Source organism: Salmo trutta, chromosome 14, assembly GCF_901001165.1.
Source record: "Salmo trutta chromosome 14, fSalTru1.1, whole genome shotgun sequence".
NCBI classification, from domain to species: Eukaryota; Metazoa; Chordata; class Actinopteri; order Salmoniformes; family Salmonidae; genus Salmo; species Salmo trutta.
Window position 1 is genome coordinate 66,640,881 of NC_042970.1, and position 27,928 is coordinate 66,668,808.

The 27,928-nt window shown below is 43.3% G+C and overlaps 2 protein-coding genes across 5 annotated transcripts; both read left to right on the top strand.

The window, feature by feature from the left end:
* Positions 1-1,080: 1,080 nt before the first annotated feature.
* Positions 1,081-20,110, top strand: LOC115208714 (hexokinase-1-like). Its single transcript, XM_029777024.1, has 18 exons — positions 1,081-1,496; positions 3,129-3,291; positions 5,577-5,725; positions 6,388-6,507; positions 7,107-7,202; positions 7,286-7,385; positions 7,625-7,808; positions 8,209-8,364; positions 8,538-8,771; positions 9,011-9,315; positions 9,867-10,015; positions 10,284-10,403; positions 10,946-11,041; positions 16,919-17,018; positions 17,243-17,426; positions 17,759-17,914; positions 18,236-18,469; positions 18,796-20,110. The coding sequence occupies exons 1-18, from the start codon at positions 1,434-1,436 to the stop codon at positions 18,956-18,958; spliced, it is 2,772 nt and encodes a 923-aa protein (XP_029632884.1). The 5' UTR covers positions 1,081-1,433; the 3' UTR covers positions 18,959-20,110.
* LOC115208716 (zinc finger and BTB domain-containing protein 45-like) lies at positions 19,401-27,844 on the top strand. Of its 4 annotated transcripts, none has more exons than XM_029777026.1 (7): positions 19,401-19,489; positions 22,058-22,158; positions 22,377-23,450; positions 24,350-24,484; positions 24,730-24,879; positions 24,989-25,253; positions 25,417-27,844. In XM_029777026.1, exons 2-7 carry the CDS (start codon positions 22,093-22,095, stop codon positions 25,821-25,823), a joined length of 2,097 nt encoding a protein of 698 aa, XP_029632886.1. In that variant the 5' UTR covers positions 19,401-19,489; positions 22,058-22,092; the 3' UTR covers positions 25,824-27,844. The 4 variants fall into 4 exon arrangements, with proteins under 4 accessions (XP_029632886.1, XP_029632888.1, XP_029632890.1 ...); XM_029777028.1 differs by having other exon boundaries at positions 19,404-19,489; positions 22,061-22,158; XM_029777030.1 differs by lacking the exon at positions 19,401-19,489 and adding an exon at positions 20,804-21,222.
* Positions 27,845-27,928: the final 84 nt, after the last annotated feature.

A 27,928-nucleotide genomic window follows, 5' to 3' on the forward strand; every position in this document is an offset into this window, starting at 1 on the left:
GATGGGGCATTTTCTTGTGGTTCAAACTTGAAGGTCAAAAGACAAAAGAAAGGTGACTGTCATAAGCAGCTGTAATATTTAGCGAAATTGACATTTTAGTGACATTTCAAAACAGAAAGAAATATCATTCTGGATTAAATGGTACACGTTACAGATGAGCTGTTTTGGTAAATCGGTATTGATTAATTGTTTGACAAAAAAACGATAGGATGGCATTCATAATATTCAAAAACAGTGACATACAGAACTTTTCCTCAGATTTCTGCCCGCTTCTATTCAATACAACAGTTGGTGAGAGTGGTGAGATGCTTTCAAACTTCTTCTCTACCTCAGGCTCAAGACCACGTATGTCAAGCACTCAAGTCGTTAGATACATTTTTCCATCCAGACTCTTCACTGAATCGTCTCTGACTTGATACATTGTCTGTTTTATAAAAGGCCCCCACCAAATATCCAAATCCATCCTAAATTTCAAGAGGTTGACCTCATCAATACAATTATGAAAAATAACTTGCGATGTCCACTGGTTCCACTTTGGAGAGAGGTCACAGGGTCACAGACTACATCACATCAAACTTTGATGGGGCAATAGAAGTAGAATAGGTGTCACTAACACAAACACTCAACTCAGAGACCTTAACCTAAAGTATTTTTTTATATATGTCCCTAGAGCTGTCAGGATGCCCTTCAGTCACCTCCAATCATCCAGCTGATGCCCCAGCATGAGGATGGTGATGCAGAGGAGAGGAATGACATCATCATGTGATTTCCCTCCTACTTGCACGTCCTCCCCTGGGTGCAGACATGCCGGCCGGGCGTCTCTCCCTCTCTTTTTCTCTATCCCTCTCTTTCGATGTCTCTCTCTCTGCTGCTGCGAGGAGAGGGGTGGGATACTGTATCAACCAAGCTTCCACTTCCTCCCTTATCCATTTCTCTTGCAATCCCCCTTTCCCTCCCACCTCTCTCTCTCTTCCTATCCTAAACTGAAGGAGAAGCCCTCAGCCCCCCCTCCCCTTGCCATACCCTCCGCCAGCAGCCCCGGCTCAGCCAATCAGTGTACGGTGGGGGCAGGGCATAGCTGACCACCATTCCAGTGCAGCACTGCATCCACCGACAGACAGGCAGCTAGCAGGGAACAGCTAGGAGAGCTAGCACCACAGCACTGAGACACAGACAAGACACTGTGTGTGTGCCTGTGTGTGTGCAACCAAGGCACAACTTCTTCTTCTTCACTGTTTTACTAGCACTTTTACCTCACAACTCTCTTCAAATGAGACTAGGGCAGCTCAGGCCTGCGTTTCCTCCTCATTAGAATAAAGAACAGATCAGTGAAGGACAAGAGAGAGCTTGGATATCGGTTGTTCTTTCCTCCCTTTTCTCTCACCTCCCTCCGTCCGTCAGTCGCTGACAGCCCTCGCATACGTGCAGGCAGGATGATAGCGGCACAGCTTCTGGCATATTACTTCACTGAGCTGAAGGATGACCAGGTTAAGAAGGTGAGTGACTACAACACTTTTACCGTACTCTTCCCTCTAGAATGGGTCAGTTTTGCAAGAGTAGACGCTGCTGACAGTCATGGACACTGGTTGATGGTTGATGCTATCTGCATATCAATATGCCTCTGGGACATTTGATGAGGCTGGGTGAGGATGGAGCATTGGGAGGGAAGCCATGATGGACATCTGATTTAATTTTGATGAGTGGTTAGTCTTGTCAACAGTAAGTATTGGAACAGGAGTGTGCAGTTTTTAATAAACACACTGTGTGTCCTTGAGATTAGGATGTGCAAGCTGGGTGGGCTAGCTGGTGGTGGTCATGATGCAGTGCATGCTAGCCCCCCTCTCATCGCTAAGGAGTGTTTCCGGGGCGTCTGTTGCCGGGGCGTCTGAAGCAGACAGGTGTCTGTGAGCTAGAGGCTGCTTAGAAGGAAGCCGTGAGCATTTCCTGTCCCCCTCCCCCTCTTCTTCTCTCTCTCTCTGACTCCTCTCTCGGTCCCGCCATCGTCATGGAAACGGTTAAAGTGCCAAACCCCACCTTGCCTCGCCATCCTCCTCCCCTGACACTAGGCCTGTAACCAAATCCATTCCCTTGTTCATTCCCGTGGATAGGAGGGAACACGCCCGTTAGTGATAGACAGATGTTGACCTCAGATCAGAACAGAAACAAGGCACGACATGTAGATGTCAGAGAAGCATCAGAGCATCTAGTTGTCTCAGGACACACATTATACATTAATAAATCCATTGGTTTTGACTTGACCTGTGTGACATCCCCTAGAGACTGAGTAAAGACAGAGTGGCTCGTTCTCTGATGGAGTGTGGGATTTGATTTGTGATGTCATACGTGACGTGTAGTGCAGCATGTGCACGTGCCCCTAGTACTGTAGCTAGCTAATGTGTGATTCACCACAGCAGTGAAAATGTTAAGGCCCCTGGGAATAAATTCAGTTAACCATTACATTCCTGATTAAGACCTGTATGAGGGCTGATTCAGCAAAATATTATATTACGTCAATTATTATGACAGTATATTATACTACTACTATACTATATTATTATATTACAATTCATATGAGAATATTAAATTATCTTAATCATTAAATTTTTTTGATGCCCCAAAATTGTACTAATACTTACCACTGTGATGAAAACAGATGGTCTCTGATAGTGCGCATTTCATAACGTTTGTAGCTTACTACTACTCAATTACTAGCGTCACACATGTGAAGGCTGCACAATGCTATTTATATCAGGACAATCATTCTCCAGCTATTGGCTCTACAGCAGTAATATTGTTCAGCTCAGCTCTTCTTTCTGGAGCCCCATAGCGACTGGTGAATACTAATGCCACTGCAAGAGATTATATAATAATCTGTGGATCCTATCCAGTTGTTCCCTGTGGATTGTGTTCCACTGCACTCTGGAATAATATGACAACTTGTAATGTCTGTCTGTCTTCATATTGCTAAGTACCTGCACTCCATCATTGGTTGAGTAATATACAGTATCATAACAATACATAATAGTTAGGGTCAGTTAAGCTCAAGACCCTAATCCTTGAATATACTGTACCATGATGACACATCATCATAACATATTGTATCCATTCTTTCCTGTGGTGGTCTATAGATCGACAAGTACCTTTACTCTATGCGTTTCTCTGACGAGACGCTGCATGACATCAAGTGTCGGTTCCGGCGGGAGCTGGAGAACGGGCTGGGCCGCGACACCAACACCACCGCGACTGTCAAGATGCTGCCCACCTTTGTCAGGTCCATCCCTGATGGATCAGGTAAAGTGTCACGTCAATACAGTGTAAACTTCAATGCAATAGTGGTTCTGTGTGGCTCAGTTGGTTCACAAGCCAAAACGGGTCCCCGGAAATTGTGCACAAAGTCATCCATTTCATATGATATGTTACATCCTGCAAAGAATTGTAATAATAATAATTTTCCTGCAATTCGGATGATATGTTACGAATTGGAAAGTGCTTAATATTGCCTTCAATCTCTTTAATAAAATACAGCAATATATACATTGGAAATAATCCACACTGATGATGTTAGCTGCCTCTCTGCATGACAAAAAAACCTATACATTCATAATCATAAGATAATGGCATGGATCCCATTTGGACATGCAGCTTGCATATCTACTGGCATGTCCTTTCAGGCTACTTCTATACAGCAAAAGCACCAAACTACCACTATTGGACTTTTAACGCTACATAGAAAATAGTGTTTATACTGTAAGCACTTTAAAGCACACTACACTCCCAGCTTATCTGTGCTGCAAAAATGTGCTGAGGTGTTTTAAATGGCCAGTGCCATTCTGTGACATTAGGCTTTTTGTGTGTACTGTGTGGCCCCTGTATTTGAACTTGGCAGGTCATATGGCCACCTAGCGCCATTGTTGTGAGCCCAGGAGCAAAGCAGTGCTCTCTGTGGCCACTAGAGTGTCTATGGGCTGTCAGTATGTCAGTATGATTAGCTGTGCTATAGCAGTGCATGATAACATTTAATATCGCTGACGCTGATACAGAGACACTGAGCTCATGCAAAATGATGCAGGGGTCCACCGTTGGGGTAGTTGGGTTTATTGGGGACAGTTGGGGTTATTTTTGTTCAGTTTATAGTATATAAAATGTATATGTTGTAGTTGAAATTTAAAGTTACAGGTAAGATTTATAGTTTAAGACATGAAAAAATAGGAAATGAGTTCACTGTTTGTTTCCTTGTTTGTTTACTGCTGATTGCCTGTCAACATCAGTTAAAATGCCCAGCCCTCATTAATAAATAACTAGACTATTGGGTTACATTAACAAATGTAATGTTGAATGTCAACAGGCAATCTTCCCAGCATAAAGTTACTACTTTGGAGAAGAGGATGGAAAATACTATATGTATAATATTGCCTGATAATAAAATGTCAGGAAAATAATTTTGAACATGCTGATTGTAGAGGCCACTGCTGATAGTAGAGGCCACTGATAGTAGAGCCCACTGCTGATTGTAGAGGCCACTGCTGATAGTAGAGGCCACTGATAGTAGAGCCCACTGCTGATAGTAGAGGGCGTTGTCAAGAGGTTTACTCCAAACATCCAACCTATGCATAGACCAGGGTGGCCTATCTTTGTTTGTAAACAGAGCGGCCCGTGGACAGTAAATCCCAAGGCCCAACAAGGCTAGCCTTGCAGAGGGGTCGTATCATAAAGCCAGCCTGCCGTGAGCAGTTCCCTGTCATCTTGCATGTTATAAATAGCCATAGTTTTCAGCCACTGGACATGAGGGGGTCCGGGAAGGGGGATTCAGTCAAAGTTCAAAGTTGAGGCTATGGTGACAGCTGACAACTGATATGTGTCAAGTATGTGAGATGTGTGCAAAAGTATAATCAACAATTTACTTAGTTACACAGGCCAATAACAAGCCATCAATGCCATGATCAACAAGATAGCAACACATGCAATATATTTTCTGTGATGGTATTCTTTACAGAGTAAGGAAAGATGAATATCAACAGTGGAGAACTCTTTTAACTACAGGCCCTTTACTGTAAACTACAATCTAGATGGAACAGCAGTACTCTATAACAGTGTTATAACAGAACATTACCTAGTTAGCCTGAGGATAGAATTCTACTTTGCTTTAATGGCAGCTACAAATGGAGCCATCGTCTAGTCTGTAGGCCATCAGACACACCTCCATCCAATACAGCTCAGTGACATTTCATTCCAGACAGGTCAAGGGAACAGATTGTGATAATGCTCTGTGGTCAACACCAGACAGATAGTGTAATTAGATCAACTTAGTGTCTGGAGTACACAATCAGCTTGGTGCTAGATCTATACAATCAATATAAACAGGCCTTTCTTTACCTTTTGAGGACAGAGTATGATTTTGTCTCCCTTCCTAGAATGACACATAATCCTGACATATATCACCTGGCAGGCGATCAATTCAGTTCACCTAAAAGGAATTTTGTAGAAAGTAATACGCTGCTTGAAAGAGACTAGAAAATAGGTCATGTTGTTAATGTATTTTCTTCTGCGTTTTTATTTTATTTTCTCCAATCTGACAGAAAAGGGGGATTTCTTAGCTCTGGATCTGGGTGGCTCCAACTTCCGTATCCTGCGCGTGAAGGTGACACAAGACAAGAAGCAGCCGGTTCAGATGGAAAGCCTGGTCTATGAGACCCCTGAGGACATTATCCACGGGAGTGGGACGCAGGTCATCAACACCACAAAACACCACTAAAAAACAAACCAAAACACCCTCAAAAATACAACAAAACAAACTCAAACACAAAAAAAACCCTCAAAACTGCCCAAACACTCCCAGACCATTGCCTATAGTCTCATTCACTCACATCAGAGGTTCACTGGGTCAAACAATAAGGATCACTCTGTATAAAAGCAGTCACTCAATATTGTTGTATGGATCTGTTTGTCCTATGAAGTGGGTGTGACATCAAGACCCCCATCACTACACTGTTGACATCTGTTGTAAGTCGCTCTGGATAAGAGCGTCTGCTAAATGACTTAAATGTAAATGTAAATATGTTGACTGTTGAAACTCCCAGAGAGAGGGCAGTTGGCAACAGTAACGTGATACCCACAACAATTCTGTAACGAGAGAGATCAATTGTGATTGGTTGAAACAAAAAAAACATTCCAAGCTGTAACCTATAGGCCTACAGAGTGGTCGTAGTAGAGGACTGACTTGAAGAACTGCTGGCCACCATCATGATTCACCAATTCAAACCAGTTTAATTGTTAATTAGGGGTTTGATAAGCCAATAGGGTTGGGTTGCTGCTACTGTTATTATGTGTAATTGTATAACAACGTGCTTCCGTCTAACTCCTCAATGCAAGTTATTTTTATGTCTGTAGCTCTTTGACCATGTCGCAGAATGCCTTGGTGACTTCATGGAGAAGCAAAATATCAAGGATAAAAAACTCCCTGTAGGATTCACATTCTCCTTCCCATGTGCACAAACCAAACTGGACGAGGTAAGAGGTTCCAATAATGTATGCTTTTATAATGTTTTAAATGCTTTATTTGAGATGTTGAGAAACCATAATAAATGGCATATTTAAAAAATATATATATTTAAGTATAAGACAACTTTTAGGGTTTGAGTTTGCACAGTTCTGTTGTAGAGTATATAACTGCAGGGGTGGTACCTGCCTGGGGGACAAAATCCTCATTTTAAATGCCATTTAAAAAGCCAACACTAGCTAAGACTAGCCAACACCAGTTAACACCAGCTAAAACTAGCTAAGACTAGCTAACACTAGCCAACACCAGCTAACACTAGCTAAGACTAGCCAACTCTAGCTAACACTAGCCAACACTAGCCAACACCAGTCAACACCAGCTAACACCAGCTAATACTAGCTAAGACTAGCCAACTCTAGCCAATACTAGCTAACACTAGCCAACACCAGTCAACACCAGCTAACACCAGCTAATACTAGCTAAGACTAGCCAACTCTAGCCAATACTAGCTAACACTAGCCAACACCAGTCAACACCAGCTAATACTAGCTAAGACTAACACTAGGTGGTCATAGGACAGATTTATTAAAGAAAGTGATGTCTGTTACAGGCCGTCTTAGTGACTTGGACAAAGAAGTTTAAAGTGAGTGGTGTAGAAGGCATGGATGTTGTGAAGCTTCTGAACAAGGCCATCAAGAAACGAGGGGTGAGTTTTCTTATTTCTTAACCATAATTGAATTACCATGTGTGCCACTGGAAGAGAATTAGAAAACATATTGTATTTGTCAGGACTATGAAGCTGACATCATGGCAGTGGTCAATGACACAACCGGAACAATGATGACCTGTGGGTTCGACGATCAACGATGTGAAGTTGGCATCATCATAGGTGAGGATACACAGCATTCAAGACATGTATGATCGCATACACTCAAAAGGGTTATTGATAAAAGGTGGTAAAAGAACTGTGCAGCTTGCCAATGGCAAATAATGGTTGTGGCATTGTAGACTCGTTAATTCTAAAATTAAGTGAAAATTAAGCAGATGTCCATTTTGCGGCACAGCATTCTCCTGTGGCTTGCCGTAGTGCTCCAGACAGGTTATTTACAAGGCTGGGTGTACTTTCAGGTACTGGTACTAATGCCTGCTACATGGAGGAGCTGCGGCACATTGACCTGGTGGAGGGAGACGAGGGCAGGATGTGCATCAACACAGAGTGGGGGGCGTTCGGGGACGACGGGTCCCTGGAGGACCTCCGTACAGAATTTGACCGGGAGATCGACCGAGGCTCCCTCAACCCTGGGAAACAGCTGTAAGTCAAGACAGCAGGGCCTGCATGGTACTCATGGTACTGCTATGTGGAATATATGTTGATAGTTGTTGCCATAACGGAGTTATAACCTAAAGCTAATTACAGTACAATTTGTCAGTTAAGCGTCCATTTAATCAGGCACTTTTTGCAGCCTCAAAAGCTTCAAAAAATCACTACAAGTGATAAATATCTAGGGCTCCAGGCCTGGGGCTTGCCACTCTCACCGCCAAGATAAAACAGAAAACAGTGTAGACATTGTTCAACCCAAGCAGATATTTACAAAATCTCTGGGAAGAGTCATGTCACATAACAATAACTCCTCAGAGAACGTAAAGCTGTGTATTTGTTTACAAGCCCTAAAAATCAACTGACACTGTCTCTGTTGTGTCTGTCTGGGAAGGTTTGAGAAGATGGCCAGCGGGATGTTTATGGGAGAGCTGGTCCGCCTCATCCTGGTCAAGATGGCCAAGGAGGGACTGCTGTTCGAGGGTCGGATAACCCCTGAGCTTCTGACAAAAGGGAAGATCGAAACGAAGCATGTTTCAGCCATTGAGAAGTAAGAGGTCAACCATGGACAATTTCTTCCAAGGAAAATATACACAACTCCATTGTTTTTGTGGACTATATGACCTTCATTACATACAATGAAAAGTTATTTGAGGCTAAGTGAGCTGTAGAGCTCATGCACTACATAAATTCTTGCCATTGACCTCTCTCTCCCCATGACAGGAGCAAGGAAGGCCTGACCAAATGCAAAGAGGTTCTAACGAGGCTTGGGGTGGAGCCTTCTCAAGAGGACTGTGTTGCCGTACAACACGTGTGCACTATTGTATCCTTCCGCTCTGCGAACCTCATCGCAGCTACACTGGGAGGTATCCTTACTCGGCTGAAGGACAACAAGGGAGTCGCCCGCCTGCGCACCACTGTGGGCATTGATGGGTCGATGTACAAGATGCACCCTCAGTGAGTACTCAATCCTACTTGAGGTCGATAGGACCTCCTCTGTGCAAGAACACAGCAAGAGAACCGGAGGGAATTTCAAAATAGCCACAGGTGTCAAAGAATATGCTGGTCTCTACCACAAGTGATGATGCAATAACATATCAAGATTGACATTTCTCTGACAAGTACTAGGCTTTGATACAAAAATCCAAACAGCTTGTAATCTCTTCCATCCATCCGCCCTTCTCCTCTCTCTGCAGATATGCCCGGCGTCTCCACAAGACGGTACGGCGTTTGGTGCCCGACTCTGACGTCCGTTTCCTGCTGTCCGAAAGCGGAAGTGCCAAGGGTGCTGCCATGGTGACGGCGGTGGCGTACCGTCTGGCCGACCAGACGCGCCAGATTGCCCAGACACTGGCCGAGTTCCGTCTGAGCAAAGCCCAGCTGCTGGAGGTAAAGAAGAGGATGAGGACAGAGATTGAGAACGGCCTGGGGAAAAAGACCCACGACTCGGCCACCGTCAAGATGCTGCCCACCTACGTGCGCAGCACGCCTGACGGAACAGGTGACCAACAGGAGGGGGTTGTGGAAGGATGGATGGATGGATGGATGGATGGATGGATGGATGGATGGATGGATGGATGGATGGATGGATGGATGGATGGATGGATGGCAGGAAGGATTTAAAGGAGGAATTAATATATCTTCTCACCACTATTCAGAGTTGGCAGGAATCAGTTCCATCTGAATTGTAGTCGATTCAGGAATTCAATTACACCTCCATAGAGGAATTCCTTATTCAACCGTTAGGGAATAAATTGGGACTGACCCCCGCAAAAGTTTAAAAGCTTCAGTGCTTTCATAATTGGTCTACTTTTTGTACTTTTTGTATAATCCTTGGGCATTTGCATGTTAGAATCCCTTCATTTTTACTGAACTGTCACCCAATATCCCTGCCTAATCTGAACAGCAGATGAATGTCACTGACCTCAAGCAATTCATACAGGTAGAACTATGAGAATCAACATTTGAAGCATGAGAATATCTTATGGAAATAGTGGTAGTTTGTATGGTATTGTAATATCATTAGCTAATAAGCCAGCCCTCATGTTACAGAAAATGGGGATTTTCTGGCTCTGGATCTGGGAGGGACAAACTTCCGGGTGCTGCTGGTTAAGATCCGTAGTGGGAAAAGGCGTACAGTGGAGATGCACAACAAAATCTACGCCATTCCCACCGAGGTCATGCAGGGCACGGGAGAGGAGGTACAGCAATGGCTGAAATTACTAAATGTCATTAGCCAAAAGCCATTAGATTCGGTCTCAATTCATGAACTATGATTAATCCGTTTTCAAATGTCCAAATACCATACTTCAGTAGTTTTTCCATCCATAAATTGAGTCTGATTTATTTCTGTCTGTACTGAAATAAATACAGCCAGCACATCATCAAGCCAATTTATCATTACATTCATAATTAAATGAATGCAGTCAGCATATGATTAAAGCTGTTTTTTTCCACCGTTTTCTCCAGCTCTTTGACCACATTGTGCACTGCATCTCTGACTTCCTGGACTACATGGGCATGAAGAGCGCCCGTCTGCCTCTGGGCTTCACCTTTTCCTTCCCCTGCTACCAGAAGAGCCTGGATGCAGTGAGTAGTTTATCTGCTGGCTAACATCTACCCTGGATGAGAACCCAAAATATATCCTGTCATGCAAGATCCTCCAAAAATGGAATCACTCTCACTGACAATTATGATCAACATTCGCATTTCACAGTATATTTCATTGATCGTTCTCAGAGTGACAGTCGTGTCTGCTGTAACTATAAAATATGTGGATGCACCGAAAATCAAGTCAATGTATTAAGGTGATCGTAGAGCTGGGACGATAAACCGAAAATTATTGACACCGAAGGCATTTTGCTGATATCGTTCATTGCGATAAGTAGCCTATACTAGAGAAATGTGAAGTTTGAAATTCTATAAGTTTGCTAATATGGGTGATTGTTAATGGGACAATTGACACTACAACAATACATTTTTTTTGTAATAAAAAAAAATGGTGTACATTGTTATAAATGTATCGTTCTATATAGCGTTATCGCATAAATTGACGCAATTTATCGCAATATGGATTTTTGCCCATATCGTCCAGCTCTAGGTAACCAAAAAGTGCCTTTTCTGTTTTTTAGGGTATCCTTGTGAACTGGACCAAAGGCTTCAAATGCACAGACTGTGAGGGTGAAGACGTGGTGGAGCTTCTCCGGGAGGGAATCAAGAGGAAAGAGGTGAGAATCACTTTTGGCTCATTGACTTGTCGCTAGAAGTCGCTGGGTGACGTTTTGCCGTTGCCATGACGAAGTCACAGCACCAATTTGCCCTGCAGAGCTGCGGTCCCCGAAATAGCTTCTACCATGTTTTGCGGCAGAAAAGTTTGAGTGGGAAAAGTCGCTAAATGCTAGAGGTCGACTGATTAATCGGAATGGCCGATTAATTAGGGCCGATTTCAAGTTTTCATAACAATCGGAAATCTGTATTTTTGGATGCCGATTTGGCCGATTTTTTCATTTATTTTTTACACCTTTATTTAACTAGGCAAGTCAGTTAAGAACACATTCTTATTTTCAATGACGGCCTAGGAACGGTGGGTTAACTGCCTTGTTCAGGGGCAGAACGACAGATTTTTACCTTGTCAGCTCGGGGATTCAATCTTGCAACCTTACGGTTAACTAGTCCAACGCTCTAACCACCTGCTTTACATTGCACTCCATGAGGAGCCTGCCTGTTACGCGAATGCAGTAAGAAGCCAAGGTAAGTTGCTAGCTAGCATTAAACTTATCTTATAAAAAACAATCAATCAATCATAATCACTAGTTAACTACACATGGTTGATGATATTACTAGTTGATCTAGCCTGTCCCGTGTTGCATATAATCGCTTAGGTACACGTTGCTCCAACGTGTACCTAACCATAAACATCAATGCCTTTCTTAAAATCAATACACAGAAGTATATATTTTAAACCTGCATATTTAACTAAAAGAAATCCAGGTTAGCAGGCAATATTAACCAGGTGAAATTGTGTCACTTCTCTTGCGTTCATTGCACGCAGAGTCAGGGTATATGCAACAGTTTGGGCCGCCTGTCTCATTGCGAACTAATTTGCCAGAATTTTACCTAATTATGACATAACATTGAAGGTTGTGCAATGTAACAGGAATATTTAGACTTAGGGATGCCACCCGTTAGATAAAATACGTAACGGTTCCGTATTTCACTGAAAGGAAAAACGTTTTGTTTTCGAGATGATAGTTTATGGATTCGACCATATTAATGACCTAAGGCTCGTATTTCTGTGTGTTTATTATATTATAATTAAGTCTATGATATGATAGAGCAGTCTGACTGAGCGGTGGTAGGCAGTAGCAGGCTCGTAAGCATTCATTCAAACAGCACTTTCGTGCGTTTTGCCAGCAGCTCTTCGCTGTGCTTCAAGCATTGCGCTGTTTATGACTTCAAGCCTATCAACTCCCAAGATTAGGCTGGTGTAACCGATGTGAAATGGCTAGCTAGTTAGCGGGGTGCACGCTAATAGCGTTTCAAACGTCACTCGCTCTGAGACTTGGAGTAGTTGTTCCCCTTGCTCTGCATGGGTAACGCTGCTTCGAGGGTGGCTGTTGTCGATGTGTTCCTGGTTCAAGCCCAGGTAGGAGCGAGGAGAGGGACGGAAGCTATACTGTTACACTGGCAATACTAGAGTGCCCATAAGAACATCCAATAGTCAAAGGTATATGAAATACAAATCGTATATAGAGAAATAGTCCTATAAATCCTATAATAACTACAACCTAAAACTTCTTACCTGGGAATATTGAAGACTCATGTTAAAAGGAACCACCAGCTTTCATATGTTCTCATGTTCTGAGCAAGGAACTTAAACGTTAGCTTTCTTACATGGCACATATTGCACTTTTACTTTCTTCTCCAACACTTTGTTTTTGCATTATTTAAACCAAATTGAACATGTTTCATTATTTATTTGAGGCTAAATTGATTTTATTGATGTATTATATTAAGTTAAAATAAGTGTTCATTCAGTATTGTTGTAATTGTCATTATTACAAATAAAGCAAAAAAAGATCGGCCGATTAATCGGCATCCTTTGGCCCTCCAATAATCGGTATCGGCGTTGAAAAATCATAATTGGTCGACCTCTACTAAATGCTATCAAAACCATAGAAATCCTTTGTGGCAAAACTCCTCAAAGGCAGCCTGAAAAGTAGCTGAATTTGTTGCTAGGCTCTTTTACCAATAAAAGTCGCTGGAGGGGTCTGAAAACTCGCTACATATAGTAACAAAATCGCTAAATTGGCAATACTGTGTGGAACTGTCATTACACTCATGCGCCATAACTGAACTGCCACTACACTGTCTCAGTCACCATCAACATTAACACCCCAGGTAAAGGCTGATCTCATTCATAACACCATTTATCAACAATAAATCACTCTATACGGTTGGAAATACTGATACCATCCCAAGTAACAATGTTTCAATTTATTCAACAATGCAAAATGCCAGACCACAATATTTAAAAAAAACAATAGCATATCATGCTAAGTTACCATTAGGAGCATATGCTAGTAGCATATGCAATGTCACCATTGGCAACTTTCAGCCGTGCTGCAGTAACTCAGTTATACTCAATGTGCTTCAGTCATTCTGGACTTGTTGTTCTGAGGGGTTCTCAGCCCAAATCACACACCAACATGTTTCTCAGTATCTTTTCTTTATCAATTTCACCCTTTTAGATGGAGGATGGAGTAAGTATTAGTTGAATGTCAATGAGCAAATTGATTCGGGGAAAAAAAACAGGTAAAACGGAGCCGCAATGCTAGTCTCGAAAACCTGTCCCTAGGCAACACAGTGACTAGAACCCGGTTTCAATTATGGCCTATTTTGGCATAGAGGAAGTATGTAACTACCTACATCACTACTTTATTGGCTTGAATAAAATACTAAATATTGGCAAAATAAATAAATACTAAATATTGGCTAGCAAGATGGAGATCACTTTGGTTATTTTTAATGAGTGCATTTCGCAAGTGGCTAGTTTGCATCAACTACTTTAACTAAAACCACTGCAAAGGTTTATCCTGCAAGCTTTGGTTTTGAATCGCGACGTTCTGGCATGACTGCCTCATGATTTGTGGGAGAGCCAAGATAATAGCTTTTTTTTTAATCAACGTACTGTAGGTAGTGACGTAGTTCATCTATAACATAAAGAGTCAATTACTGAAACCAGTCCCTAGTCACTGTGTTGCCTAGGGTTGGATTTCCAGGACTACCGCAATGCAGAGGTGTGGAAATTGTTTAAATAGCATGTTATTAACATGGGAAAATTGTAATAAACAAGAATGCAAAAATGACTGTAAATCGTTACAGGAAAAGTATAAGACAAATTAACTTGAGAGTGTTTGTTGTGACCATTGTTGTGACCAAATTGCGAGTTTATATTTCTAGCAACAACAACAAAAAAATCAGGATCTTTACAAATGGGAATGGGAATATATCTCTTTGTCAATCGTGTGTGTGTATGTGTGTGTATGCCTGTCTGTCTCCTGTCTGAGCTTCTGCATAATAATGAGTGTGTGGAGGGTCAGTGGGTGGCATTGTTCTTGGAGTGCTATTTGAAAGGTTGCCATGTCTGATATCATCTTTCAGTTGAACCAGCCATTCACTAACATTTCCAGGGGGGGAAAGTGGTTAATTCATTGAGAAACAACCATTTGTACACACCAACATTCACCAACACTCACAGTGGTAGGCAATCAAACAAGCTAAGCGTCAGTATAGAGACAAAGTGGAGTCGCAATTCAACGGCTCAGACACGAGAGGTATGGGGCAGGGTCTACAGTCAATCACGGACTACAAAAGAAATACCAGCCCCGTCGCGGACCATGATGTCTTGCTCCCAAACCGACTAAACAACTTCTTTGCTCGCTTTGAGGACAATACAGTGCCACTGACACGGCCCGCAACCAAAACATGTGGGCTTCTCCTTCACTGCAGCCAACGTGAGTAAAACATTTAAACATGTTAACCCTCGCAAGGCTGCAGGCCCAGACGGCATCCCCGACCGCGTCCTCAGAGCATGCGCAGACCAGCTGGCTGGATTGATTGAATGGTCTGTTTACGGACATATTCAATCAATCCTTATCCCAGTCTGCTGTTCCCACATGCTTCAAGAGGGCCATCATTGTTCCTGTTCCCAAGAAAGCTAAGGTAACTGAGCTAAATGACTACCGCCCCGTAGCACTCACTTCCGTCATCATGAAGTGCTTTGAGAGACTAGTCAAGGACCATATCACCTCCACCCTACCTGACACCCTAGACCCACTCCAATTTGCTTACCGCCCCAATAGGTCCACAGACGACGCAAACGCAATCACACTGCCCTAACCCATCTGGACAAGAGGAATACCTATGTAAGAATGCTGTTCATCGATTACAGCTCAGCATTTAACACCATAGTACCCCCCAAACTCGTCATTAAGCTCGAGACCCTGGGTCTCGACCCCGCCCTGTGCAACTTGGTCCTGGACTTCCTGACGGGCCGCCCCCAGGTGGTGAGGGTAGGTAACAACATCTCCAGCCCGCTGATCCTCAACCCTGGGGCCCCACAAGGGTGCGTTCTCAGCTCTCTCCTGTACTCCCTGTTCACCCACGACTGCGTGGCCATGCACGCCTCCAACTCAATCATCAAGTTTGCAGACGACACTACAGTGGTAGGCTTGATTACCAACAACGACGAGACGGCCTACAGGGAGGAGGTGAGGGCCCTCGGAGTGTGGTGTCAGGAAAATAACCTCACACTCAATGTCAACAAAACAAAGGAGATGATCATCGACTTCAGGAAACAGCAGAGGAAGCAGCCCCCTATCCACATTGACGGGACAGTAGTGGAGAGGGTGAAAAGTTTTAAGTTCCTCGGCGTACACATCACGGACAAACTGAAATGGTCCACCCACACAGACAGCGTGGTGAAGAAGGCGCAGCAGCACCTCTTCAACCTCAGGAGGCTGAAGAAATTCGGCTTGTCACTAAAAACACTCACAAACTTTTACAGATGCACAATCGAGAGCATCCTGTCGGGCTGTATCAGCGCCTGGTACGGCAACTGCTCTGCCCATAACCGTAAGGCTCTCCAGAGGGTAGTGAGGTCTGCACAACGCATCACCGGGGGCAAACTACCTGCCCTCCAGGACACCTACACCAACCGATGTCACAGGAAGGCCAAAAAGATCATCAAGTACAACAACCACCCGAGCCACTGCCTGTTCACCCCGCTATCATCCAGAAGGCGAGATCAGTACAGGTGCATCAAAGCTGGGACCGAGAGACTGAAAAACAGCTTCTTTCTCAAGGCCATCAGACTGTTAAACAGCCAACACTAACATTGAGTGGCTGCTGCCAACATACTGACTCAACTCTAGCCACTTTAATAATGGAAAAATTGATGTAATAAATGTATCACTAGCCACTTTAAACAATGCCACTAATGTTTACATACCCTACATTACTCATCTCATATGTATATACTGTACTCTATACCATCTACTGCATCTTGATGTAATAAATGTATCACTAGCCACTTTAAACAATGGCACTTTATATAATGTTTACATACCCTACATTACTCATCTCATATGTATATACTGTACTCTATACCATCTACTGCATCTTGCCTATGCTGTTTGACCATCACTCATTCATATATTTTATGTACATATTCTTATTAATTCCATTACACTTGTGTGTATAAGGTAGTTGTTGTGAAATTGTTAGGTTAAATTACTTGTTAGATGTTACTGCATGGTCGGAACTAGAAGCACAAGCATTTCGCTACACTTGCATTAACATATGCTAACCATGTGTATGTGACAAATAAAATGTGATTTGATTTGAAAATAATATCATGTTTTTTGTTTTACGACATGATGCATAACTCTAACTGGAGGTTTGTTTTCTGGTTGTGACAGTAAATTAAGGTGACGAATGAGGTTACTATTTAAAGCATTGGGTGAACAGAAAATGTTTAGTTCAACTCACTCAAATGTACTGTTCAACTCATAATGTTGTTTGTGTGTTGTGTGTATGTGTAGGAGTTTGATCTGGATGTGGTAGCTGTGGTGAACGACACTGTTGGAACAATGATGACGTGTGCATACGAAGAGCCCACCTGTGAGGTTGGACTTATTGCAGGTATACAGGCCACTACTTAATTTAATCAACACTTACAGTACAACATTGTTTTTCTATCAAATGCAAAATAAGTTGATGAAATTGGATACAAAGCTAATGGCTAAAACTTTTATACCAAATGGTATATAATTTACTGTAATGTCCATTGTAATAAGCAGTATATCCACAATACATATAATACTGTACAGATTTATAGACCTGGGATGTCACGTGCATTCTAACAGGGACGGGCAGTAATGCGTGTTACATGGAGGAGATGAGGAACATAGAGACGGTGGAGGGGAACGAGGGACGCATGTGTGTCAACATGGAGTGGGGTGCCTTCGGGGACAATGGGTGCCTGGACGATATCAGGACGCAGTACGACTGCGCCGTGGACGAGAACTCACTCAATGAGGGCAAACAGAGGTGACAATTGAACAGCCAAACTAGTAAATGGCTCTCTGAGCTAAGGATAGGTTGAAATGTGTTTTTTTGGTTGTTGGTTTTTTGGCCTAAGTGTTTTGTTAATGGCCTGAGTATGCATCTGTACTTTATCGTATTTGAACCAGAATCCTTTATTGACTCTAAAATACTTTCATGTTATCCATAATAAAATGGTGCTTGGTTTTGATTGTTGGTATGTTAGACTAAGAGTCATCGATGGTCTACTGTACTATGCTCCCTGAGGAAAGATGGGCCTAACTAAATAACTAAGTTATCTGCCTCAAATGTTGGGTATGTTTCACTCCATGTCTCAGGTATGAGAAGATGTGTAGCGGCATGTACCTGGGAGAAATTGTGAGGAACATCCTGATTGACCTGACCAAGCGCGGCTTCCTGTTCCGTGGAAAGATCTCTGAGACGCTGAAGACCAGAGGCATCTTTGAGACAAAGTTCCTGTCCCAGATAGAGAGGTAGAGAACATGTGATTAAACTAAAAAATCTGTACTCAAATTTGACCCTATTAACTAAGGATATGTGCCTGGGGGTGTGCATAAGTATCCTGTTGTAATTTGGGATGTACAGAGATGATCTACGCTGTTGAGAACCAACACTTAATACAATTAGAAATTGTTCACCACAATGGCATCTACATTGTTACAAACACATAAGAATATGATAGACACCTTTATGAGACTGTAACCAATATTAGGCCTACCTGTATGCACAAGTAACTATTCAGTATCCAGTGATCCAATGGCTCTTGATTGACCTTTAACCCTTTCTTTCCCCAGCGATCGCCTGGCCTTGCTGCAGGTCAGGGCCATCCTACAGCAGCTGGGTCTGGACAGCACATGTGACGACAGTATCATCGTCAAGGAGGTATGCAGCACCGTGTCCCGCCGTGCGGCTCAGATCTGCGGAGCCGGAATGGCCGGCGTGGTGGACAAGATTCGTGAGAACAGAGGGCTGGACCACCTAGACGTCACTGTGGGGGTGGACGGAACACTCTACAAACTGCACCCACAGTGAGTGATGGAGGGATAGAGAGAGAGGAAAGAAAGGAGAGGGAAAAAAGGAGAGCCAGTGTTAGCTCATAGTAAACTAAATCCAAAGCTTCCTTAAAATGTTAAAAGGTGGAAATTAGAAGCATGTCCATAATGACGTGTGATATTAGTGTCAGAGGATAAGGACATTTCACATCTGCTACATCTTGTCTACTTAGATATCATAGAAATAGAACTCTGAGTACAACTGTAATGAATCCGCATCATCAATTCAGTGATATGTCCTATGAGAGACAATTATCCTTATACTCATCTGACTACGTGTGCCTGTCTCCCTGTCTCTCCAGCTTTTCCCGGATCTTCCACCAGACAGTGAAGGAGCTCGCCCCCAAGTGTAACGTCAACTTCCTGTTGTCGGAGGATGGGAGCGGCAAGGGTGCAGCCCTCATCACAGCCGTGGGCTGTCGCCAGAGAGTGCAAGAGGCGCAGCAAGCGGCTCAGCAAGCGTAATGAGCCGCCCCTCCCATCACCTTGACAACGCCCTGCTACTCCAACTTTTCTTCCACCCACCGCACAGCTCTTCTCTCCATCTCCCCATAGCCCCAACAGCCGTGACTCCACCTCTGCCCCACCTGGCCACTCTCACAGCCGGAGACATGTCCGCATGCATAGGGAAGTAAAAATACTAGAATATTTCACCTTTATTTATTTATAATGCACCAGAAGGGTTTATCATTTAAATGTTTGTACATTTTCCTCGATAGCATGTTGTCTTAAGTATCTGGTAAATATAGTGCAAAATGTGTGTATTGTATAACAAAAGTTAGATATTTTGCACTAAACAAAAAGTTCTCTGTACTTTCTACTGGATATGCGAGTTACAAGAGTAGTAGTATTTTGGTGGAACTCTCAATTGAACCATTGAACATTTAATCCAATGAATGATACAACAACTCCTTTATAGTGATTACACTCTTTATATATCTTTTCCAAAAAGGCCTCTGCTTATAGGGTGGAAAGCAAGAGTCACGGCTGAAAAAAGTAATAATTTTACGCACCACCTACATACTATTTTCACACAATGTACTAGTCTACTACTAATAATTTTTTGTGTAAATGTATGTCAAAAGTAAGTCACATAATACAGTATTCCACCTTCACCTAACCACTTTTTCTGAGGAGCTTGGAGAGCTGAATGCCCCCCCCCCCCCCCCCCCCCACACACACACACAGTTAAAGTGTTCTACCTTGTTGCTACATAAATGTGAATTACTACTATACCTTAGGTGTTGTGTTTTGTGTTCATTCCCACCTATACCTACGCATTGTGTGCACAAAGAATAAATGTTCATTGGGCCCCAAGACAAGAGTGGCTACTCCGAGCGCTTCTGTGTGTACTTGTGGCTGAATGTCTCTGTGAGTCCTACTGTAACATGACCTGAATGTCTCTGTGAGTCCTACTTTAACATGACCTGAATGTCTCTGTGAGTCCTACTGTAACATGACCTGTAGCTTTACATGTCCAAAGCTCTATGAAGACTGCATGCCTTATTCTGAGACAAATGTAGGGTCCTGGATCCTTTTATTTTATATATGAAAATAGATTTGTGTTTCAAACTGTGACAAGTGAATTCATTAAATTATATTTTGTTGTGCAGTAAATACTGTGGAGATGTCTCTTTCTTAGAATGTCACTGTACAGGTGGAGCTGATTCTACAATAAGCTTCAAGATATGACAAAAGACAACTCCAATGATGGATGGGCTATTTTAAACCTAAATAGACAGAATTCTTCAACTCAAGGGTTATTCCTTGTTGTCTATCACCAAAGAAAAAGCAGAATTCATTAAAGTTAGACATGATATTTAAAATTTCATATAAAACTTAGTTTAGGTAAAGCAGTGGTTCTCGAATGGTTTTGCCTCGGGACACAAATTGAACAAGGTTGTCTCAGTTGCGATCCAATACTAGCATCGCCAAAATGCAATCTGGAAAACTATTTGTAGTGCTATATTGATAGTAAATGTACCAATTATCACCTGGGAACAACAGTCGCACCTTTTTTCATTGTCAATCATTACATGTTGCCCATATTCTTGATGAAGAATGTTAAGCTCACTGATTTGAGACCTCTAAATCAGCGAAGTCTCTAAATAGCGCTGTTAATAACTATATTGAAAATACTGTGATTGAAAAATAGTTCAGATGTTAAATTATTAAAACATATAGGTTCATTATAATTTATACACACGTTCTACCTGGTTTTAGTAGTTTAAGTTCAGACTGCAGTATTCTTAATTTACAAATAATACAATTATATTTTTCTTTACTCAGACACTCGCGAACCATTCAACACCTCGGTCGCGACCAACCAGTTGAGAATCGCTAAGCTAAAGCATTACAATTATGCACTACATGTTGCTAACCATCCATATGCATACAGATCTGTGTGTGATTCTGCACAAAGTCTGTGCAGTCACTGGTACTGTGTTTGCAGCAGAAATATTGGAGGAATACGCGCTAATTCTAACTGTTAGATATTTGTTTACAGAAATGCATGCATATTAATATACTCGTATTATTATCGCTGTACACTGCAGATATGTAAATAAGGTAGAATAATTGTCGATAGACGAAATAGGTCGAAGACCAATGCAAGAAGGCTGTGCTAGCCAGGAAGCTAGCTAGCTAGCTAGCTAACGTTAGTTTGTAGCTAGCTTGCCATTTTCAACCAGTGGCCAGCTAGTCAAGTTAGCCATGCTAATTGGACCGTGGTAGGTGTCAGCTTTGGTTATTAGAATTTATTGTAATGTCAATAAATTTCTACAAACCACATGCTTGTAGTTGTTCATGCAAATGCACACCGAAGATGTTTGTGTGCTCACGAAACTGAATTCGTAAAGGAGAATGTCAACGTACATAACATTCGCTTGATGGCTAGCTAGCATATGGTAGCATTTACTGTGACAATTTGACAGTTATTTGCCTGTCTGGTTGCATAGATATTTTTCTCTGAGATAGGCCTATTGACATAGCTATGTCGTACGAAATATAATATCATGATGCATTACATTTATATCATCGACATTATTGCAATTCACACATACCGCTCTTTCCACTGTCACTCAACCACACAAAAAGGGCTTTAGCTAGCTATGCAGATAATTCTTTAAGAAAATTATTATCATGCGCTGTTGTCTGTCCCACGCGCCCACTTATTCCCGCCCTTATAAATAACTTGTCTTGTCCAATCAGGCATGTTACCTGTGGTCATTTGTGTGTAACCTTTATTTAACTAGGCAAATCAGTTAAGAACAAATTCTTATTTACAATGATGGCCTTGGAACAGTGCCTTGTTCAGGGACAGAATGACACATTTTTACCTTCGGGATTCGAGCTAGCAACCTTTCGGTTACTGGGCCAACACTAACCACTAGGCTACCTGCCCCATTTAGTACAGGCCACTGCCACCTGCTAATTATTTGCTATCAATTGTAATTTTGTACCTGTGGGATAAAACAAAATATTGTAAGGATTTAGCTAGATCAGTTATATTATGTTACAGCACATACAATACTCTGTTGAACACAATTTTATCTTTGCTTCCAGCAGGTTTGCACTGAGAGCTTGAGGTGACAGACTGCATGGTTAGGGGAGCCTTGCAAGACTGCCAAGGAAACCCACTCCACCAAAGCAGGTGCATCACTCAGGTAACCTCACACATCCTATTATACATGCTGACACAGTGGATACAACTTCATTACCTCTAAGCAGCCCGATGAGTGTTTAAGGGGAGGCACCTGGCCCCGCAGTGGCCCATGCTCCGTACCCCCTTCCCTCCCTGCCTTCCCTCCCCTTCAAGCTGATTCAGAGCCGACAGACACTCTCCCAGTACCACATCCCAACCCATCCCGTCCCTCATCCTTAGGCCATGGCTGCGGGCACGGAGACGGTGCACTACATCCACCTGCACAACTCCAGCCAGTCTGTTCTGGAGGCTTTACGGACGCAGCGGCGTGAGGGCCTCTTCTGCGACGTGACGGTGCGCATCCACGATGCCTCGCTGCGTGCCCATGCCTGCGTGCTGGCCGCTGGCAGCCCCTTCTTCCAGGACAAGCTGCTGCTGGGCCACTCTGAGATCTCGGTGCCGCCGCTGGTCCCCGCTGAGACGGTGAAGCAGCTGGTGGATTTTATGTACAGCGGCTCGCTGGTGGTGGTGCAGTCGCAGGCCCTCTGCATCCTCACCGCCGCCAGCATCCTGCAGATTAAGACGGTCATCGACGAGTGCACCCAGATCATCTCCCAGAGGAAGGTGGCTGCTGCTGCGGCGGCCGCAGCAAGTGGAGGTGGAGGAGGAGGGGGGATGACAGCTGGGGTCCTGCCCAAGCAGGAGGAGCGGGGAGTGGGTAAAGGGAGGGACAGCGGTGGTGGTTGTATTGGTGGTGGTGGCGCAGTCAGTGGTGGTGGGGGTTACCAGAGCTTCTCGAACTTCGCCTTGGGGGACTGCGGGGCGAGCAACATGGTCACAGGCCTGGGCGGCGCAAACTTGAGCGTTAATGTTAGTGAGAGCGGCCCAGGAGGCGCCCTGGAGCAGGCTAACCCAGCGGGGCTGATGGCTCTAGCTGACATGGGCAGCCCCGGGGCCCTGTGTGGGGCTGACGGGCTAAGCTCAGGGGCCGCTGGAGTCCTCATGAAGAACTCAAATTGCACCCAGGATGTGAGGTACAAGCTGAGAGACCTGCTAGCGGCAACCACTAACGGCGCCAATGCTGGAAGCTCAGGAAATCTCTCGGTCGGCTGCAGCTCTGGTGTCAGCAGTGTGGACAGCATTGGCCGGGACAGTATCCGCAGCAACGTGGCTGACCTCTCGGAGGAGCTCGTGGGGATGGACAGATACTGCGAGGAGGAGGAGATGGATGGACATCACAGAGGGAGAGACTTGGACAGGGACAGAGGGGCAGGAGGACACAGCCGCAAGCAGAGGCAGCCACTCAGGCTTCAGGTAAGTTCCCCATGGTTACAGTTGTAAGGCAGGCAGATATGCAGCCAGACATCATAAAGTGAATAAAGCAGGACTTCTAGACGGCAATTCCCCTCATTGTGTCATTGCTGGGAATTAAGCTATAGATCTGTACGTGTCAGCAATAAACATAATTGAAAGGAAGTTGCTGTCCAGAAGTCTTATATTAGGCTATCCTCCTAGTTAATGTTCCATGGACTGATTAAACAGTGAACACCCCTTCTATGGGTCATTAAACATGTTAAGTCTTGGATGGAGTGCCAGCTAGCACCTCTTTTTAGTTGTTGTTACATTGTACCTAAGCCAATTATGTATACTCTTAGAAAAAAAACGGTTCCAAAAGGGTTCTTCGGCTGTCCACATAAGAGAGCCCTTTTTGGTTCCAGGTAGAACCCTTTTGGGTTCAATGTAGAACATGTAACCCAAAAGGGTTCTTCAAACCCTTTTAGGTTCTAAATAGCACCTTTTTTCTTAATTTGTCCATTCAGAAATTGATATCTAAGCAATAAGGGCGTGTGGTATATGGCCAATATTCTACAGCTAAGGGCTGTTCTTATGCACAATGTAACACGTAGTGCCTGGATACAGCACTTAGCCATGGTATATTGGCCATATACTACAAACCCCCAATGTGCCTTATTGCTATTATAAACTGGTTTCCAACATAATTAGAACATTAAACAAGTATTTTTTTGTCATACCCATGGTATACGGTCTGATATACCACGGCTTTCAGCCAATCAGCATTCAGGGCTCGAACGACCCGGTTTATAATTGTCTTTTTACTGTCTTCACATTCCTGACCATACACCACAGTTTGAAACACCAATTTTAGACTCTATACTCTAATTGACTATATATTTTTCTTTACCTTCTCTTAGGTTCTTGTAGGAGAGGAAGTGGTGGTGAAGGATGAAGGAGTGCAGGAGCCGGATGGAGGGGTCTTCGGCTTGGAGGAGGGAAGACGTGTTGAAGGGCAGGAAGGCACGCAGGAATCCATGGCAACCTTCAGCCAGGTGAGTCTTGTCTTGTCCTAGACAGCAACTTGTTGTTGGAGCATGGTGCTGGCAAAAAACACCAGGGTTGTGGGTTCAAAACTCGTATGGGCTGCATGTTCGGAATCTGTAAATTGCTTTGGATAAAAGTGTCTATACTCATTATTTTATCATTATCACAGTTTTGGAGACTTTTCAAGGTTATGTATTAGGGTTAATTAAGTTAGGTAATACTCATAAGTGAATTTTGTCTCTCTGTCTTACAGGAGGGTGTGTTCTATGATGAGGCTGGAGTTTTCTCCCCCGAGGCTTTCTGGCCCCAGAACGAGCCGGCTCAGGCCATGTCCTTCAACCCCAGAGGAAGAGGAAACAAGCTACTGTCTCCCCCTACCTCCTCACAGGCCATCAACAACCAGGTCAGTTACAAATGTAAACATAGTTTTAAAATAATCATTGCAACAATTTGGAAACTTTAATCATGAAAGTCGTTGGTGGCCATTATTTAAATTCCTGTTTCCCTTTCAGCTACTTTTTCAGTACCCAGTCAGCCAATCACAGCCATCAGCCTCATTCTTTGTGGGCGGACCGATGGTGATTGACAGCATGGCAGGAACGGAGCACAGCCAACAGGCTCCGCCCCCGGCACCAATGACCCCTGCTCTGTCAACCTGTGGCACGCCAGGCCCCTCCCCTTCCTCCCAGGGATCTGAGACGTCCTTCGACTGCACTCACTGTGGGAAATCGTTACGTTCCAGGAAGAACTACAGCAAGCACATGTTCATACACTCCGGTAGGCCACCACTTTCTATATATACTAGTTACTATCACTTCCTTTAAAACATTTACTGTTCATGATTGTTGTATACACATGTTAAAACTCCACATAACAGATAGTCCTACTCTGATACACATGTCATACTAACAGATCCTATTTTCTGTTGTGTGTGCCTCAGGTCAAAAGCCTCATCAGTGCAGCATCTGCTGGCGCTCCTTCTCCTTGCGCGACTACCTCCTCAAGCACATGGTGGTGCACACGGGCGTGCGTGCCTTCCAGTGCTCTGTGTGCGGCAAGCGCTTCACACAGAAGAGCTCACTCAACGTGCATATGCGCACGCACCGGGCCGAGCGCACCTTCCAGTGCACCGTGTGCCACCGGGCCTTCACCCACCGCACCCTGCTGGAGCGCCACGCCCTGCAACACGCCCACCACGGGGCCACCCAGGGCCAAGGGCAGGGACAGGGCCTCCAGCAGACCCCCAAACACAGCCCTCCAGCCCTGGCAGGGCCCTCGGGCATGTGCGGCCCAGCTGGGATGGGCGGCACCATGGCCAACATGCCCAGCCACGGGCCGCCCTCCTAGAGGGAGAGAGAGGGGGAGGAGGGCCCAATCTCAAACTGATCCATCACCCCATCCTGGAGCCCTTTTCTGATCCGAGAGGATTGCTAGGTATGAGCAACATGGTTGATGCTCCATCTAGACCTATCGGAGGCTGGATGGAGTTTGTGCCATATTTCTCATACCTATGAAGCCCTTGCAGATATGCAAGAGGGAGTTGCCAATGATGGAAAAAGAGGGAGATAATTGTTTTGGGATTGGGGAAGAAAAGGAGAGGTAAAGGGAGAGAGAGGCAGAAATCTGTTGGAGACTAATTGCTGGACATTGAAGGGAGGAAATGTAGGAGGGGTGAGAAAGAGAGAGACAGAAAAGGGGAAGGGAGAGAGAAAGCAAAAAAGGAGAACAAGCCACAGCTAGAAAAAGAGTGCAGGGTGATGAACCAATGAAGAAGAGAGCGAATGAATCAATGAGAGTTACCATCATACATCAAGATGACATAGGAACACTATTACATGCAGGAGGCACTGGACGACCCAGGATCATATACCTCTAAACAGGAAGAGACAGGAAATGAATTAAGGACACAACTTTTATTTTGAAATGTGACAAACGTTTCAGCATGTTTTACACACCTCAAAGAATACCTCGGCGGTCCAAAGACAGGCATTATGCTACACATGTTTAATAGCTACTTCAAACAGCAAAACAGTGGGAACTAAAGCTACCTGAAATCCCTTCCTTTTAAAACCTTATTAAAAAAAATTGACATAATATTCCTTTACATTGTCAATATGAGTGTATTTGTCGCTCATTTGTGATTTATTGATGAAGACGAAAACAATAAGGCAATGAATTAAAAAAGATGAAAAAGGATCTTTCAACTATAAGTGACACTTTTTGGGATAAATGAGAAAATCTACTTTTATCAGGCTTTTTAATCCATGTGTATGTGGGGTTATGTGGTGCTTTTGGGGCACTCTCCAATGAATGGGAAGGTTTGTTGCTGAGAACTATAAAAATGTTCTCCAACGGCTTCATTTAATACTTTAAAATGTTTTTAATTGTAACTAAATAAATCATGAGGAAATACAATCACCCAGAGTGGATTTGATTACCACGTTAATATTTATTACAATTTGACAATGATTACTATGCACAATACATTTTTGCACATTGTGTAATTTAATTCAGCTTTATATGTTGTCCTACCCTAGATATTTGACATTAGAAAAATATATTTGCCCTAAGATTACCAATGTATATCATGGAGAACATAAAATGTTTAGTTTTTTGTTTCCAACTTCCCACCTTAAAGGTGATTTTAGATATGCAGTAAATAGACCCTACTAGACATAAAGGGCAACTGAGCCAGTGAGACCAGCAAAACCCTTCTAGTCCTCACTATAAACGACGACAACGAAGAAACATTCTGCTTGATCAGGATGATCTCCTTGAGCTACACACTGTTCTGATGATTCACTAATCTCTCTAATGGGAATCTGTTAAAGCCCTGTTAATAGGAAGTTGACATGATTTATAGATCAGTTAAATCTGTTCTGCATATAGTTCAGGCCAACCCTTGCGAACAAACAGGTGATTAGGCTGTTCCAGAGATTTTTATATCCTCAGCAACCCGAATGTTTCTGTAAATTTTGTCTGAGGTGGACCTGTGTACAGTACTGTATTATGTGTGCTTAAAGCCATGTCAGAAGAACGCAACCATTATTGTAATGATGTACTGTGTTTTGCCTCTTTTTTATTTAGCTTTCTTTGAGTGAAGGGGATGATAAATGTAATTTTTTATTTTCTTTTGCAAATTTGAATATAACTGCAAGTCAAATATGTCATAAAAAATAAGTAATTTTATAAAGCACCAATCATGCTATGTATACCACATGTTTTATGTATGAAAAAGCTAAAAGGCATGATATAACTTTTTATGAGAAATTACATGTACGTACTTCAATGACTTTATTGAATTTTAAAACATGATTTTAAACATTTCAAACATTTCTTTCTCCAAATAAAGTATGGCTACAAGCCAAGCCTGCAGTTGATTATTTGACCAAAGGGTATAGGGGGGTAAAACAAGCGTATGTATTCTTATCAAAATACTTTTGAATATCTTG